Genomic DNA, 16,049 nt, shown 5'->3' on the forward strand with positions numbered 1-16,049 from the left:
TTAAAGACTGGAAAACATAGCTGGTCTGATGAATATCAATTTCTGCTGAGGTACACAGATGGTAGGCCCACTGCAGCCTTAGCTTTCTGTTTTACCTTTACATTTATGCATTTGGCAAATGCTCTTATCCAGAGCAACTTATAATGCACTTATTACAGGGACAATCCCCTCATGGAGTTGTGCCTTGCTCAAGGACACAATGGCTGTGGGGTACAAAACTGCTTGCTGACTGGCTGACAGAAGTGGAACCCTAGCTGTTGTAGCACATCCGCCTCAAGTTTCGACATGTTGTGCTTTCTGAGATGCTATTCTGCGCTCTACAATCGTACAGAGTGGTTATCTGAGTTACCATAGCCTTTCTGTCATCTCAAAACTTTCAGGCCATTCTCCATTGACCTCTCTCATCAACGAGACATTTCTATCCGTAGAACTACCCCTCACTGGATGGTTTTTGTTTTTAGCACCATCCTCTTTACTCTCTGGAGAATATCTCAGGAGATCGGCAGTTACAGAAATACTCAAACCAGACCATCTGGCAAAAACAATCATGCCACGGTCTAAATCACTGAGATCACATTTTTCCCCATTCTGATTGTTGATGTGAACCTTAACTGAAGCTCCTGACCCATATCTGCATGATATTTTGCATTGCACTGCTTCCACACAATTGGCTGATTAGATGATCGCATGAATAAGTAGGTGTACAGGTGTACATAATAAAGTGGTCGGTGAGTGTACACTGTGTGTATATATACAGTGCATCCGGAAAGTATTCACAGTGCTTCACTTTTTCCACATTTTGTTATGTTACAGCCTTATTCCAAAATGTATTAAATTAATTATTGCACATAAGTATTCACAGCCTTTGCTCAATACTTTGTTGAAGCACCTTTGGCACCAATTACATCCTCAAGTATTATTGTGTATGATAATATAAGCTTGGCACACCTAGTTTTGGGAAGTTTCTCCCATTCTTCTTTGCAGGACCTCTCAAGCTCCACCAGGTTGGATGGGGAGCGTCAGTGCACAGCCATTTTCAGATCTCTCCAGAGATGTTCAATCGGGTTCAAGTCTGGGCCACTCAAGGACATTCACAGAGTTGTCCCGTAGCCACTCCTTTGTTATCTTGGCTGTGTGCTTAGGGTTGTTGTCCTGTTGGAAGATGAACCTTCACTCCAGTCTGAGGTTCAGAGCGCTCTGGAGCAGGTTTTCCCAGTTCCTGCCGCTGAAAAACATCCCCACAGCATGACCACCATGCTTCACTGTAGGGATGGTATTGGCCAGGTGATGAGTGGTGCCTGGTTTCCTCCAGACATGACGCTTGCTATTCAGGCCAAGCAGTCTTTGTTTCATCAGACCAGATGTTTTTCATGGTCTTAGAGTCCTTCAGGTGCCTTTTGGCAAACTCCAGGCTGGCTGTCATGTGTCTTGTACTGAGGAGTGGCTTCTATCTGGCCACTCTACCATACAGGCCTGATTGGTGGAGTGCTTCTTGGTCATCGGGTTCTTGGTCACCTCCCTGACCAAGGCCCTTCTCCCCCGATCGCTCAGTTTGGCCGGGTGGCCAGCTCCATGGAGGCCACTGTGCTCATTGGGACCTTCAATGCTGCAGACATTTTTCTGTACCCTTCCCCAGATCTGTGCCTTGATACAATCCTGTCTTGGAGGTCTACAGACAATTCCTTGGACTTCATGGCTTGGTTTGTGCTCTGACATGCACTGTTAACTGTGGGACCTTATATAGACAGGTGTGTGCCTTTCCAAATCATGTCCAATCAACTGAATTTACCACAGGTGGACTCCAATCAAGTTGTAGAAACATCTCAATGATGATCAGTGGAAACAGGATGCACCTGAGCTCAATTTTGAGTGTCATGGCAAAGGCTGTGAATACATATTCACAGCTGTGATTTTTTTTTTTTTTTTTTTTTTTAATACATTTGCAAAGATTTCAAACAAACTTCTTTCACGTTGTCATTATGGGGTATTGTTTGTAGAATTTTAAGGAAAATAATGAATTTAATCCATTTTGGAATAAGGCTGTAACATAACAAAATGTGGAAAAAGTGAAGCACTGTGAATACTTTCCGGATGCATTGTGTGTGTGTATATTATATATATATATATATATATATATATATATATATATATATATATATATATATATTTCAGAAGTGCTCTTCATTTATTTTGGGGTAAAAAAATAAAATTAGGAAAAATTACTGAGTACAAAATAAATAAGTCAATTGACTTGAAGACAGTAATTTGTTTCTTTATCTCTCACTAGAGCCAGTGAAATGTCAAGATCCAGGTGTTCCCGAGTTTGGGCACCGTAAGGGCAGTAGCTTCATCATGGGCAATGATGTGGTATTTTCCTGTACAGAGGGCTATGAGCTAATTGGCTCATCTCATATGTCCTGCTCAGGGGAAGGAATTTGGGAGGGAGCTGTCCCATACTGCAGAGGTACTGCATACTCTCAGATAGGACAGCATTATACATTAACTTTATTGTAACAGCAATCTGATATTTTGTTTTTGTGTGTTGTAAGAAATGTGCTTTGGATCAGATTCAAAATTATTTTTGCTGCCTTTTTTTTATAAACATTATTCTGTATCGGTTGGAACAGTATTGTCAGGAGATACTGTTTATCAGTGCTAAAGGTTGCCAACATAATAAGTAAACATGCAGAAATGCTAACACACAACTATTTTGTTATAGAAATCCAGAACATTATTAATCTAATCTATTAATGAATCTAATCTAGAATAAAAATTATAAAATAGTATACACAGTATATTGAACTAATGGACTGATGTTGTATTATAAAAAGAGATATTGGAATGCAAATGGTTTTAGCCTCTAATTTAAATGTAGATGTATGTGTGACCCTGTGACCAAGCCTCACTGCTCTCACATGTGATTGGATTGAGTAACTTGCCTGATAGAGATATAGAGACTGTACATTATATGTTGGCAACCTGACCGGATAAACAACTGTGTAGCTTTGTTCTGTCCTTGTTGTTGGAACAATTCAGTGTTTCTGCATTGTCTGAGTGTTATCCTTATCCCTGGCCAACAACTTGAAATGGCTTTTAATGCCTTGCAACCTTAAGCCACTGCACACCAATCAAATTACATTTTTACACATTCTGGGTACACTCTTTTAACTTAGTTTTGTTTTGTTTTTTCTCTTGACATAACAGAATTTAATGTGAAGATGACAATGACTGTCTGAATTTCAATTCATGTAGTTGAGCACAGAATATAATCTGCTTGTTTGTTCTAATGATTTTCCTATTAAACTTTCCCCCCTTAGCCCTTTCCTGTGCTCCTCCCCCTCTCCCAGAATATGGAATACTGAAAGGGACAAACTTCACATACGGAAGCAAGGTGACTTTCAGGTATCACTGTCAGTGTTAGATGTAGAATCGGTTTCTGAGGTATTGTAGCAAATCTTTAGAGGGACTGTATTTGTAACAGTGGTGTGCAGTCAGACCCTTCAAATCCTTCAGAGAAAGGGTGACATTAATGAGGATGGAAATATTATTTATACACATATTCATATTATAAATAAATCAATTAAAACGTGTCAAAAATCAATTAATCAATTATGTTTTTGCATCATTTATCCTGTTTGACGGAGTGAAACAATCAGAATGACTCTTTATCGCGCTGTAGCTCAACATTATTGCGGCCACACAGGAGATTTTGAAGGGTTCTGTAATTCATTTGTATTAGCAGAAAGACAGCAAATCTGACCAATCAAATTAATTATTCTCACCTTGGGTCCTGGCTGTCAGGACTCAGGAGTCTGCACAGCTCCAAGGAGAAGCACTTAGTTTCCTTTCCTCTGGCAGCATTTGCGTCTCTACCCGATTCTGACGGTGAACAGTGCAACATGTTCCAGCTACAGACAGAGCATGCAGTCTTAAAAACCTTGGAGGAGTTACCAGCAATTAATCCAACTGATATTATTTTCTTCAAACGAATAGACTAATTGACAACTTTCCTGTGATGTGCGCAATCGTAATCCCAGTGAAAGAGACTTTGTTTTCACTATTGCGATGTCAGAATCTTCAGAAAAACAGTTATGCAAGAAACACAACAGAACAAGTAAGACCAAAAATAGGCCTAAGAGGACTGTGATGTAATATTACATGGTATGTGTGTGTGTGTGTGTGTATGTGTGTGTGTGTGTGTGTTTTGGGCTTTTTTTTTTCAGGGTTGTGGGGTTTGAAGGGGTACCCGGTTAATACACTGCACATCACTGATTTGTACAAGGGCTGAACGATTAAACTAAATAAAATTTAATATGACTAAATACAATTGCAATATGACATAGCGTGATTATCAAACTGCAAAGGCTACAATTTAATGAAATAAATACATCGTTTATTATAATAAATAAGCGCTGCTCATTGTGCTTACTGTATGAGCACAGCTCAGATCTCTGTAGTGTTAATAAAGGACACGTGAGTAAAGCGTGTTAAATTTACAGCACACTAGATTCACTAATTGCACATTTGTGTTATTCCAAATATGCTTTGCCACTTGTAGTAAGTAATACAAATCTAAAATAACCTCAAAACACTGGGTTTTGCTGACAGAAGTGTGGATGAGAGTGTTTCAGAAAGGTCTTCCTTCAGTGTACTGCCAAAATAAAAGCTTCTGCTAAAAAAAAAAATATGTCGCATGCAGGTTTTGAATATATTAAATAAATATGCTACTGTTTTATAATAATAATAATAAAACGAATAATAATAGTTTTTGTTGTTGTTGTTAATATTCTAAAAATATATTTACATAATAATTACTTAACTTCATAACTTCTTATCGGGTTCCAAAAAATAATGATAAAAAGGGGGGGTAAGACCCTATCACACTCTTTCTTGAACAGTATTTCTATACTGTTATATACTATACTAAGGAACACTTACTATTTAATTTTTTATGTTAATAATCATAGGGCCTGGGTAGCTCAGTGAGTATTGACACTGACTGCCACCCCTGGAGTTGTGAGTTCGAATCCAGGGTGTGCTTAGTGACTCCAGCCAGATCTCCTAAGCAACCAAATTGGCCCGGCTGCTAGGGAGGGTAGATTCATATGGGGTAACCTCATCGTGGTCGCAATTAGTGGTTCTTGCTCTCAATGGGGCACATGGTAAGTTGTGCGTGGATTGCGGAGGATAGTTGGAGTCTCCACGTTGTCTTGCACAGCAAGCCACGTAATAAGATAAACTGTGCGGATTGACGGTCTAAGAAGCAGAGGGAACTGAGACTTGTCCTCTGCCACCCAGATTGAGGAGAGTAACCGCACCACTACAAGGACCTACCAAGTAGTGGGAATTGGCCATTCCAAATTGTGAGAAAATGGTATACATTTATTTTTTTAAATGTTAATAATCATATCGCAGTTAAAATCACAATATTTTTCAAAATAATCTCAATTAGATTTTTTGTCCAAATTGTTCAGCCCTCAATTGCATTTAACTGGAAAGAATGTTTTTTTTTGTGTGTGTAGATAATCTTTGCCTTTTCTGGTCTGCTGCAGTTGTGAGAAGGGCTATGTCCCCCATGAGCCAATAGAAAGCCAGTGTCAATCTAATTTAAAGTGGAGCAGAGACCCCCCTGTTTGTCTGCCTGTTACCTGCGGTGAGCCTCCAGCAGTGGATTATGCCAAGTATACCCTCAACGGAAAAGTCTACCTATCCACCCTAACATATACCTGCATTGAAGGATACAGGTAAAGTTGAATACTTTGCATCACTTATTAGAGGTAGGCCGATATATCGATTTAACCGATTAATTGGTGCCGATAGTTGCTTTTTGGTACTATCGTTATCAGCAAAAATATATGCAGATAATTAGCAATAATTTTTTCATCATAACATCTGTGGAGATGAGGGTGTGGCCGAGCACCCAGTGGGCAGCCCACCTACTGCTGCTGTTGTCCAGGGAAGCCCAGCTCGCGGCTCAACAACTTCCCACAGCCAACCTCCTGGTGTACAAGGACTTGAGGAAGGCCATTCTGCAAAGGGTCGGCCGCAGCCCAGAACAACATCAGCAACACTTCCGCTCACTGGACTCTTGCCATGAACATGGTCACCGATGCGCATTTTCCCAACAGCTCCGGTACATGCCGAAGGTGGCTACTGGCTGAAGAACGCGGCGCAGATGAAGTGCTCGATCTGGTGGTACTGGAACAGTTACCAAGGTACCGACAGGAACGGTGGAGTGGTTCGAATTGGCCGGCATTTACTACTTTATTAAGGGGAATGTGTGTGGATGGGTCCTGCAACAAAGCGTATTGGTGTGAGGTGTGTGACTCGCTGGCTGGGGAGGCAGAGCCAGGGTCGTCTACATCCACATCAGGAGGACGTAAGGGAGGGGGAAGTCTTGGCTTCCCCAGCCCTTAGAGGATTCCCTGCTGGCGATTTCGCTCTGGATCAGACACGAGATAAGACCCTTAGGCACGCCTATGACCAAGTGAATGTGATTGATGGTCAGTGCCTCCAGCAAGACATTGCACTCACATTTCGGTACTTTTTGATTATTAAGGATCGGTTGTATCGATGCTCAGACAAAGGAGGATACAACCCAATTGATTGTAAGAGAAGAGCCGTCAGGAAACGTTATTCCAGACGAATCATTATAATCCGATGGAGGGTCATTTAGGACAGGGAAAAACACTAGACCGTCTGATGGCCCATTTCTATTGGCTGGGCATTCACAGAGATTTTCGCTGGTGGTGTGCGGCATGCTGTGAATGTCATTTGGTGAATCCCTCGGCCACCTCAAAAGCGCCATTGTACCCCTTTCCATTAATCAAGATCCCCTTCAAAAGAATTGGCATGGACCTCGTCAGACCCTTAAAGCAGACGTCATGAGGGCATCACTTTGTTTTGGTTCTGGTGGACTATGAAAAGTGATATCCGGAAGCAGAGCCTCTGCGCAACATCTCAGCATGTTGTATTACAGAGGCACTCTTCAGAATAATCTCCCTAGTGGGGATTCAGAAAGAAATCCTCACTGATCAGGGCTCAAAGTTTGTCACGTTAACTACGCAAACTGTATGAATTATTGGGGATTAAACTGATTCGGACCAGCGTTTAGCTCCCCAGAATGGATGATTTGGTTGAACGTTTTAATCGGACAATAAAGATATGATCTGTAAATTCGTGCAGGAAGACACTCGAAACTGGGACAAGTGGCTTGAGACCCTATTATTTGCCAAGCCTCCACGGGGTTCTCCCCATTTTAATTATTGTATGGGTGTCCTTGCTGCCATAGAAAATTGGGAGGAGGGACCTTCAAACAGCAAAAAATAAATTGTATATGTTCTTGACCTGAGAACACAGAAGTATTTGCTCAAGGCTCAAGAACGTCAAAGCCGGCTGTATAATGGGGTACTCGGCTACAAGAATTTACACCGGGAGATAAAGTCCTTGTATAACTCCCCACATCCAGCTATAAATTACTGGCTTATTGGTAAGGGCCATTTGAGATCACACGATTATGAGGTTAAACGAACGTATAGAGGCAGAGCATGTCAGATTTACCACCTCAATTTACTAAAACCTTGGAGGGAGGCTGTCCCCATGACTTTAGGGATGGTGTGGCCGAGTGACTTCTATGGAGAGTGAGGCTGAGAGAGGAAGAACGGTAAGGATTGACACCTGTCATCTATCCTAATTATCTCTAAAATAAACTCTACTGTTTGTGTTTGCAGTGAAAAGTGTGCTGAAAAGCAATCCTTTGTGTGTTAGAAAAAGTGTGTAAAATAAATATTTACGTGGAGCGTTTACACCCCCTTCCCCTGTTTCCTTCAAGACTAAGGAAGAGACCTTGTGACAAAGTAATTTCAAAATAAGAGTCCCTGTCATGTTTCAGACTTGTTTATACTTTAAAAAGTCCCACATTATGCTCCAAATTTGAAATGTTCTGGTTATTTTGGGGGATTTTGGTTGGTATTAATTTAGGACTCTTATTCTGTGCCTGTCATAGTAAGAAAACAAAAATTCGTTTTGACATTCTATAATTTAATTTGAAAAACTATCATTCGATTAATCAGTTATCAGACTTTTCCACCACCTTAGTTATCGTATCGGCAAAATCCACTATCGGCCGACCTCTAGTGCTTATAAAATATGGATGTTAGTGAATGCATTGACACTGCTAGTTTGTTTTAAAAGATTGCAGGGTGCCATGGATCTGCATTGTGAGGCATCAGGCGAGTGGGCATCTCCTCCCCCTGTCTGTGCCAGAGTGAACTGTGGCAAACCTCCTCCTTTGACAGGTGCTGTGATTAAGGGTGACAACTTCACAATGGGCAGCCGAGTCTACTATATTTGCAAAGAGGGGTAAATTACTTAATTTACAGTATGTATCATTTGTGACAATAGCTTTGATCAGATTAAACTTATCTGTGTATACTGATACCAGTGACACCATGGACTCTTTTCACAGACAGTGATTACACATTTCCATCTTGATTTAGAATCGTAAATCTAGTACAAAATGTATACATTATTTAATATTTATATTAACTTTTTTTGGTGCTATATTACCCTTGCATTTAAAAAATAAGTAATATCAAATACATTCGCAATAGCAGTAAATTTGGCATCTTTGTCTCTTCTGACTGCTGTAATCCATCTCTTTTTTTCCTATAATAGTGGATTTCTTTTCTTTTGCTATGGGAGCAAATGAGAATGCTAAAATAATATTTGCTGTTCCACGTTCCAAAGCTGAAAATGGGAAAAGGGTCCATCATTGTTATCACTAAATCAGATAAATATTGAAGTTTTAGGACACTACTCAAGAAAGACTTAAATCCTATTTGTCTTGTTGTAGTTACACCTTGCTTGGCGTAGAAACTCAGGAATGTCTCCCAAGTGGTAATTGGACTCAGCATTCTGCCCAGTGTGCACCTCGGTCTTGTGGGCCACCACCACCAGTTGACCATGCCTACCTTCCTGATATTGGACACCAGCTGTTTGGTGACATGGCTAACTTCTTCTGTAATGATGGCTACACTGCTGGTAACAATACTAAACTTTTCTGCAATGCCCAAGGTATTTGGGCACCCCCAGAAGGCTTTGGTATTCCTCGCTGTATTGCCAACTTTTGCCAGCGCCCACCAGATTTACCTCATGCCATTCTGGACTCCATCAACAAACCGAAGTATGCAAGCAACACAGAGGTCAGCTACAAGTGTGAGGAGGGCTTTGTTCTCAATACAACAGGAACAGTGAAGTGCCTGATAGGAGGGGAATGGACACCTTCAACTTTGGACATTGGCTGTATGCCTGTAAGATGCTCAAAGCCAGAGAGTATTGAGAAAGGCTATGTAAGTGGGAGTAATTATAGTTTTGGAGCTGTGATTGCATACAGCTGTGATAAAGGTTATTTCATTCGAGGAGAGAAAAGGAGGATTTGTAAAGCCAGCGGTGAATGGGGTGGTGTCTTGCCTACATGTCAGCCTGTTTCTTGCCCCAAGCCACCTCACTTGGCTAATGGTTTCGTCCAGGTAAATAGAATGCAATCTATCAATGTAATAAATATCCATTGCATTTATACTTGTTTAGTGGTTTAAATGCAATCCTGAATCATTTTACATACATTATGAAATGTGTATGTTTATTTTTTCTCTATAGGGCCAAATGAGAAACAACAGCTATGTGTACAGCAGTAAGGTGACCTATGCTTGCAATGATGGTTATCGCCTGACTGGGAAGCCTGAACGTATATGCATGGCTGACAAACAATGGTCAAACAGAAACCCTCCTGTTTGTGTCCTCCTCACCTGTTCCACCCCACCTGATATCAAAAATGGACGCTATCATGCCTCTACCTTTGAGGTTGGCAGTAAGGTAGAATTTGTCTGCAATGAGGGATATGAACTTATTGGAGATTCTGCATGGACATGTTTAAAGTTCGGAAAGTGGGACAAGAGCACAATCCCACTTTGCTCCCCTGTTCAGTGCCCCGAGCCACCTTTAGAAGAGAATCATCTCGTACTGCATGTATTAGATTCTGACTCTGGCACAGTGGAGCTTTCTTGTGAGGAAGGCTATGTTCTTCATGGTGCACAAATTCTTCGTTGCACCCCATCACAGGAGTGGAATGACTCTTTCCCTGTCTGCAAGCAAGTGATCTGTGGACCTCCTCCTGATATTTCCTTTGGTGACCCATCCGATACACCATCCTACTTCGGGAGTGTCGTGAACTACTCCTGCATGGATGGCTTTACTCTGCGGAAAGAAGCTTCTGTTGGCTGCCAGGCAGATGGAACCTGGAGCAAACCTTATCCTGAATGCATTCCTGTTGAATGCCCACAGCCTGAGGAGATATCAAATGGAATTGTGGATGTTCATGGTCTCATGTACCTCAGCACTGCCATTTATAGCTGTAAAGCAGGGTATGACTTAGTAGGTAACAACACTGTACTTTGTGGTCAAAGCGGGTTGTGGATAGGAGGTGTACCTGTATGTCACCCTGTTAAGTGTGCTGCACCTAAGGATATTCCCAATGGCTCGGTTAAGTATTCAAAGCTCCAGTTTAGCCAAACTGTTACATATTTCTGCCAGAGGGGATACCGCTTACAAGGCCCAGAAACACTCACCTGTCTGGAGAATGGAGAATGGGACCAGGAGGCTCCTTCCTGTGTGCAAATCTACTGTTCTCCTCCTAAACCTATTGACAATGGCTTTGTGGAAGGAAGGGACCATAAGTTTGGGGTCACTATCTTTTATAGCTGCTTCCCAGGTTTCTTCCTAGTTGGTAATAATCATCTCACTTGCGAAGAATATGGTTGGTCAAGCTCTGAGCCCATTTGTGCTCCTGCTGATTGTGGCCTGCCTCCACATATTGATTTTGGAGACTACATGAAGGCCAGAGACCCTTTAGCAGAAGACAAGACACATACAGACCAACAGTTACCTGTAGAGAATAGCTTTTTACATGGGTCCATGGTTCAATATCACTGCCATGCAGGGTATGAAACGAATGGTGGCATTCTGTTGATGTGTCAGGAAGATGGAACATGGAATGGAACAGCCCCTGTGTGTGCTCCTGCACAATGTGAGACACCGCCCAGCCCTGAGTATGGATCTGTAGCAGTAGCAAGTAGCGCACTTGGCAGCCTTGCAGAGTACAGTTGTGAGGAGGGTTACGAACTCAATGGACAGCCTGTCCGACAGTGCATTTCTGGCCGCCAATGGAGCAATGAAGCTCCTTACTGTTTTCCTATCTCATGCGGTGATCCTGGAGGCATTGCGAATGGTGAGGTGCTTGGAAAATACTTTCACTTCAAGGCAGTTATTCACTATGAATGCCATAGTGGGTTTGTCCTAGAGGGTGTGGAAACTAGAACTTGCCAAGATGATGGAAAATGGGACAACAAAGCTCCATGGTGTAAAGCAGTATCTTGTGGTCGCCCTGTTGTTTCAAAGGAGGTTTTAGTGAGAGGAGATGACTACACATTTGGCAAGAGGTTGTTGTTCAGCTGCAATCTCGGGTTTGTCCTACAGGGAGCACCGACCAGTGTTTGTTTGCCCAATGGCAGTTGGAGTGAGACTGCTCCAAAATGCCTCCCAGCCAACTGTGGTCAACCACCCGTAATTGAAAACGGCAGAGTAACAGGCAAAAACTATGGTTACAATGGCATGGTTAGGTATGAGTGTGACATTGGTTACATCTTGACTGGAAATCCTACTCTAATATGCAGAGGTGATGGACTATGGGATGACCCCCTTCCACGGTGCGACATAGTCACGTGCGATCCACCTGAGGACATTAGCCATGGTTACCTGAATGGATCAAGCTTTAATTTTGATGATGTTGTGGAGTATATTTGCTTCCCAGGCTATGAGGTTATTGGCAGTCCAGTTTTACGATGTTCTGCTGAAGGAATCTGGCAAGGGGAGGTTCCCGAATGCAGACCATGTGTATGCAGTCCCCCGGTGCTGAAGTATGGCGCTGTTCTTGGCCGAGACCACACCTGTGGAGCTAGCGTCTGGTTCCGATGTGAGGAAGGCTATAAAACTCTTGGCCCCACAGAGGCCTTATGTGACAAGGGTGGTGTATGGAGTCCAGGAGTACCTATCTGCAGCAGAGGGAGATGTACCAGCCCTCCGCCAACTGTGCCTAATGCTGTCGTACAAGGTAGTGCTGCCTACTCCATTGACACAGTCACCTACCGTTGTAGGCCAGGCTTTCATTTGAAAGGTTTCCCCCATCTCTCCTGTGGAAGGTTGGGCAGGTGGGGGGAGCCCAATCTGAACTGTGAACCTGTTTCTTGTGGCGTGCCTCCTTTGTTCTTGAATGCTGAGACTGTTGGACTGGTGATCACCTATGGCAGCAAAGCTCAGTACAGGTAATATGTCTTGTGTTTGAATAAAAGCTAAAGATGAGATATTTAGCTATAAATACCTTGAACTAATAAATGTTTCTAACTGATGCAGGTGTAAAGAGGGGTATGAATTAGCAACAAAGACAGACTCCGTTATCTGTCAAAGTGATGGGACCTGGTCAAAACACAGTGTTAGGTGTCGACCTTCACCCTGCAGCCTCCCTGCCAACCTCACCCATTTAGTTGTCACAGGGAAGCAGCTCACACCTGTAGGGGGCACAGTCATAATCTCCTGTAGACCAGGGTACTATCTTGAGGGACCTGGGTTATCTGAATGTGCTGTAAGTAATGTGCTAAGAGTTTGAAATATTTGATTATATGCTGTGCATTTGCTCTTACGACTACCAATTCAAGTATCGTTTGATGAAGATTTTGTCATTAACACTAACGTCTTAACATTTTATTTCTCTCTTATTTGATCTAGCTCTTTAGCAAATGGTCACCACCATTCTCTTCAAAGACCTGTGTGCCTGTCATTTGTGAGAAGCCTCTCCCCATTCTCAATGGCTTTGTTGAGGGCAAGAGCTACAATTATGGAGATATTATTAGTTACACTTGTATGCCAGGATTTGAACTGCTGGTACATGATTTTATATGTCAGAAATTTATTTTATTTTAAGAAAGCTACATTACCTTTATTTACATTACAAAATCAGCAGGGATAGATCATCCAAAAAGTCTAGCATAATTTTCTCACATGTTGTTCCAAATCTGCATGACATTCTTTCTTCCATGGAACACAAAAGGAGATGTTAGTCTCACACACCATTCACTTTAATTGCAACATGAGGGTGATTTATGATGAGAGAATTTTCTTGGGTGCCTTAGGTGAATTATCATTTTAAGCAAATGTAGCAATATCCCAGTCACAAATGATTTTGCAATAGTTAATCAGATGTATGTTTGTCAGCCAAGAGCAATCTTTATATCTTTCTCTTTTCTCATCACCCTCTTTTAGGGGGACTCTTTTCAGACATGTCAGTATGATAAAACATGGAGTGGCATTCAGCCAGTGTGTGCTGGTAAGAATTTTTCAGAGGAATATTACATAATAAATAAAATTATCCTTTCAAGTTAAAGGGAGAATAACAATCTCAATAGAGATGAGATTTAGCCTTTGAACTAATCAGGACAGAACAACACAAGCACAACAAAGAAATATCTATTTTATACATAGGTAGTTGAACTTGAAATATATTGGCACCCATATATTCTTTTCTGTCATTTTCACACATTATCTCATCCTATTTAAACAAACATATCTGTTGTCTCTTGTTTTTAGCTGTGTCATGTGGTCCTCCACCAGTGGTGGCCAATGCAGTTACTGTGTCCAGTGGTGAGACATACCAAAGTACTGTCAGCTATATGTGTAACTCAGGCCTGAGTTTGGTTTATCCACATAACATCACTTGTCAGGCTGATGGAACATGGAGCTTACCGCCACCAGCATGTGAAGGTAAGACTGAACAGTCACTGTGTAATTGTGTGTATATGTATAGAAGGACCACAGTATAAGGTTCCATCTCAGTTTCTCTATTTCACGTTTTTGTTTCCCTCTCTCTCCTTTTTTTGTTTTACTAATGCACACACACACACACACACACAAATATTCAGTCCCAGGGGGCTGTGAGAAGCCAACAGACTTATTGAATGGAAAGGTGCAGGAACACAACCTAGCCAGTGGGCGTGCACTTGAATTTCAGTGTGAGAAAGGCTACACGCTGCAGGGAGAGTCTCTTGTCATGTGTTTGGGAAACAGCTCCTGGAGTTCATCGTTCCCTGTCTGCAAACGTATGTCAAGCAATCTATTGTGACAAACTTTAAAGAGAGACTTTTATGAATGAAGGGCTTGCCCATTGACCTATCAACTACATGTAAAACTGTATAACCGACTATACAGAAAACAAGTAATACAAAATAAATAAAACATATTTGTAAGAGAATACATAATAAAGGACAGAACCATTGTTTTACTCCAGTTTTAAGATTATGTGTAATACATAGGTTCAGAGCCCTTTTTAGAGTTAATTGTGTAATTTAAAAGAATGCTTTTTCCTAAGGCCCATTGATATTGCCCTATAGCCTAATTTGCTTGTTTCTGTTAAGTTAGGTATTTGTTTATTGTTTATTGGCATTTTGTTCACTCTCAGTCTAAGAATATGCATTCCTTTCTCTCTGCAAACATTGCAAGACTTGTCAAATATTCCAAGATAAAGCTTTCAAGCCCAAGTCAGGCTTTATTTATGCCCTTTGACACTGAGAGAATGCAGTTTACATTGCAAAGCAGGGAACATTTAAAGGGGTCGTAATGTGCTATTTTTTTATTATTTTATTATCTTCCCTGAGGTCCAATGATAATGTTATAAGAGTTTTTTTTGCACCAAAACTGTCCCAATTTAGTAATATATGATCATTTTCCACCCTGTCTCTGGCACTCTGTCTGAAACGTTTGGTATTGGACTGTGCGCTTCCTTAAACTTAAACGCCTACTGTTATGATTGGCTAACATCATGCAGCCTCTCAAATTCAGCAAACTCAATCAGAAGAGAATGAACCATGACATTATAAAACAAAATTGCTGGGTTTACACATAAAGCACCTCCAACATGTTGCATCTGAATAAATTAAACTGTTAATATCAAGCACAACTGTTATCACCATGAACTGTCAAACAGTCATGACATTGGAAATATTCATGAATGAAATGGTTTTTACCTGCCCCACCCATCAATAACAGTTCCTTTGCAAAGCATGAATCATTTATGATGGTTTTAAAATAATAGACGCTGACACAAGCTGAAAAGAATTAGCACATCATAGTCCAAAGAACAATGTAATGATGCACACACATACTGAGGTGCACATCGCCTGAAATCGAGAGCATCAGCAAGAGGCAGCAGCTTTTTCTTCTCACTTTCAGCGTTGTAACTTGACACCGTGTCTTTTAAAAGCTGTGAGATACATGGCAGCGGTCATAGAATCTATGTAGTTCATGTAGCTCATATACAAAATAATTCAAAATATCCAGATGGGTCCCCTTAGGTGTTATGTTAGAAATATTTAGCCACGAAAGGCCTGTTCTCTGTTGTGGGATGTGTAAAAATAAATGAGCAATGTGTGGGGACGTCACGAACAGATATATTTCCAAATGAAACGTTTCAGCAGGGTGGCAACTATAAATGCTCTTTTTTGGACTGGTGAGGAAGATTTGGGTTCTGAAATTTACAGTATGTTTTTAGAGTACAGTATTAATACTGTATATCAAAGAAAATTTGATGTTCCTGCATAATAGGTCTGCTTAGCCATTTTAACAACAAAGTCATGCACAATAAGACAAAATAGCTTAAATATACACATCTCAAACCTTATCCCCCTCCCCACAGCCAAATCATGCCACCCTCCTACTGGCTGGACTGGTGTCAATAGCAACACTACACAGAAAGTTTTCCTGGTAGGACAGTCAGTACCAGTCAAGTGTCCTAAAGGTCAACGGGTCAAAGGTAACCAGGCAAAAGGGACCGCCACCTTAACTTGCAGAAGTGATCAGACCTGGACCCCCATTAGTGCAGTGTGTGAGAGTGAGTACAAACTTTCTTTTTTCCATTTTTACACTAAGGTAGTTTTCAGTTGCTTTAA

The 16,049-nt window shown here is 41.3% G+C and overlaps 1 protein-coding gene across 2 annotated transcripts in view; it reads left to right on the plus strand.

The window, feature by feature from the left end:
- Window positions 1-16,049, plus strand: part of LOC127655044 (sushi, von Willebrand factor type A, EGF and pentraxin domain-containing protein 1-like) — a 105,891-nt gene that overhangs the window by 77,084 nt on the left and 12,758 nt on the right. For both annotated transcript variants that reach the window (XM_052142640.1, XM_052142648.1), the window contains exons 33-44: window positions 2,288-2,464; window positions 3,318-3,402; window positions 5,553-5,744; window positions 8,194-8,361; window positions 8,855-9,530; window positions 9,658-12,377; window positions 12,466-12,694; window positions 12,838-12,993; window positions 13,372-13,435; window positions 13,696-13,869; window positions 14,028-14,204; window positions 15,797-15,991. In XM_052142640.1, the coding sequence (XP_051998600.1) occupies window positions 2,288-2,464; window positions 3,318-3,402; window positions 5,553-5,744; window positions 8,194-8,361; window positions 8,855-9,530; window positions 9,658-12,377; window positions 12,466-12,694; window positions 12,838-12,993; window positions 13,372-13,435; window positions 13,696-13,869; window positions 14,028-14,204; window positions 15,797-15,991 (5,013 nt within the window). The remainder of the gene's footprint in view (window positions 1-2,287; window positions 2,465-3,317; window positions 3,403-5,552; window positions 5,745-8,193; window positions 8,362-8,854; window positions 9,531-9,657; window positions 12,378-12,465; window positions 12,695-12,837; window positions 12,994-13,371; window positions 13,436-13,695; window positions 13,870-14,027; window positions 14,205-15,796; window positions 15,992-16,049) is intronic.

Source organism: Xyrauchen texanus, chromosome 2 (genome assembly GCF_025860055.1).
Source record: "Xyrauchen texanus isolate HMW12.3.18 chromosome 2, RBS_HiC_50CHRs, whole genome shotgun sequence".
Lineage (NCBI taxonomy): Eukaryota > Metazoa > Chordata > Actinopteri > Cypriniformes > Catostomidae > Xyrauchen > Xyrauchen texanus.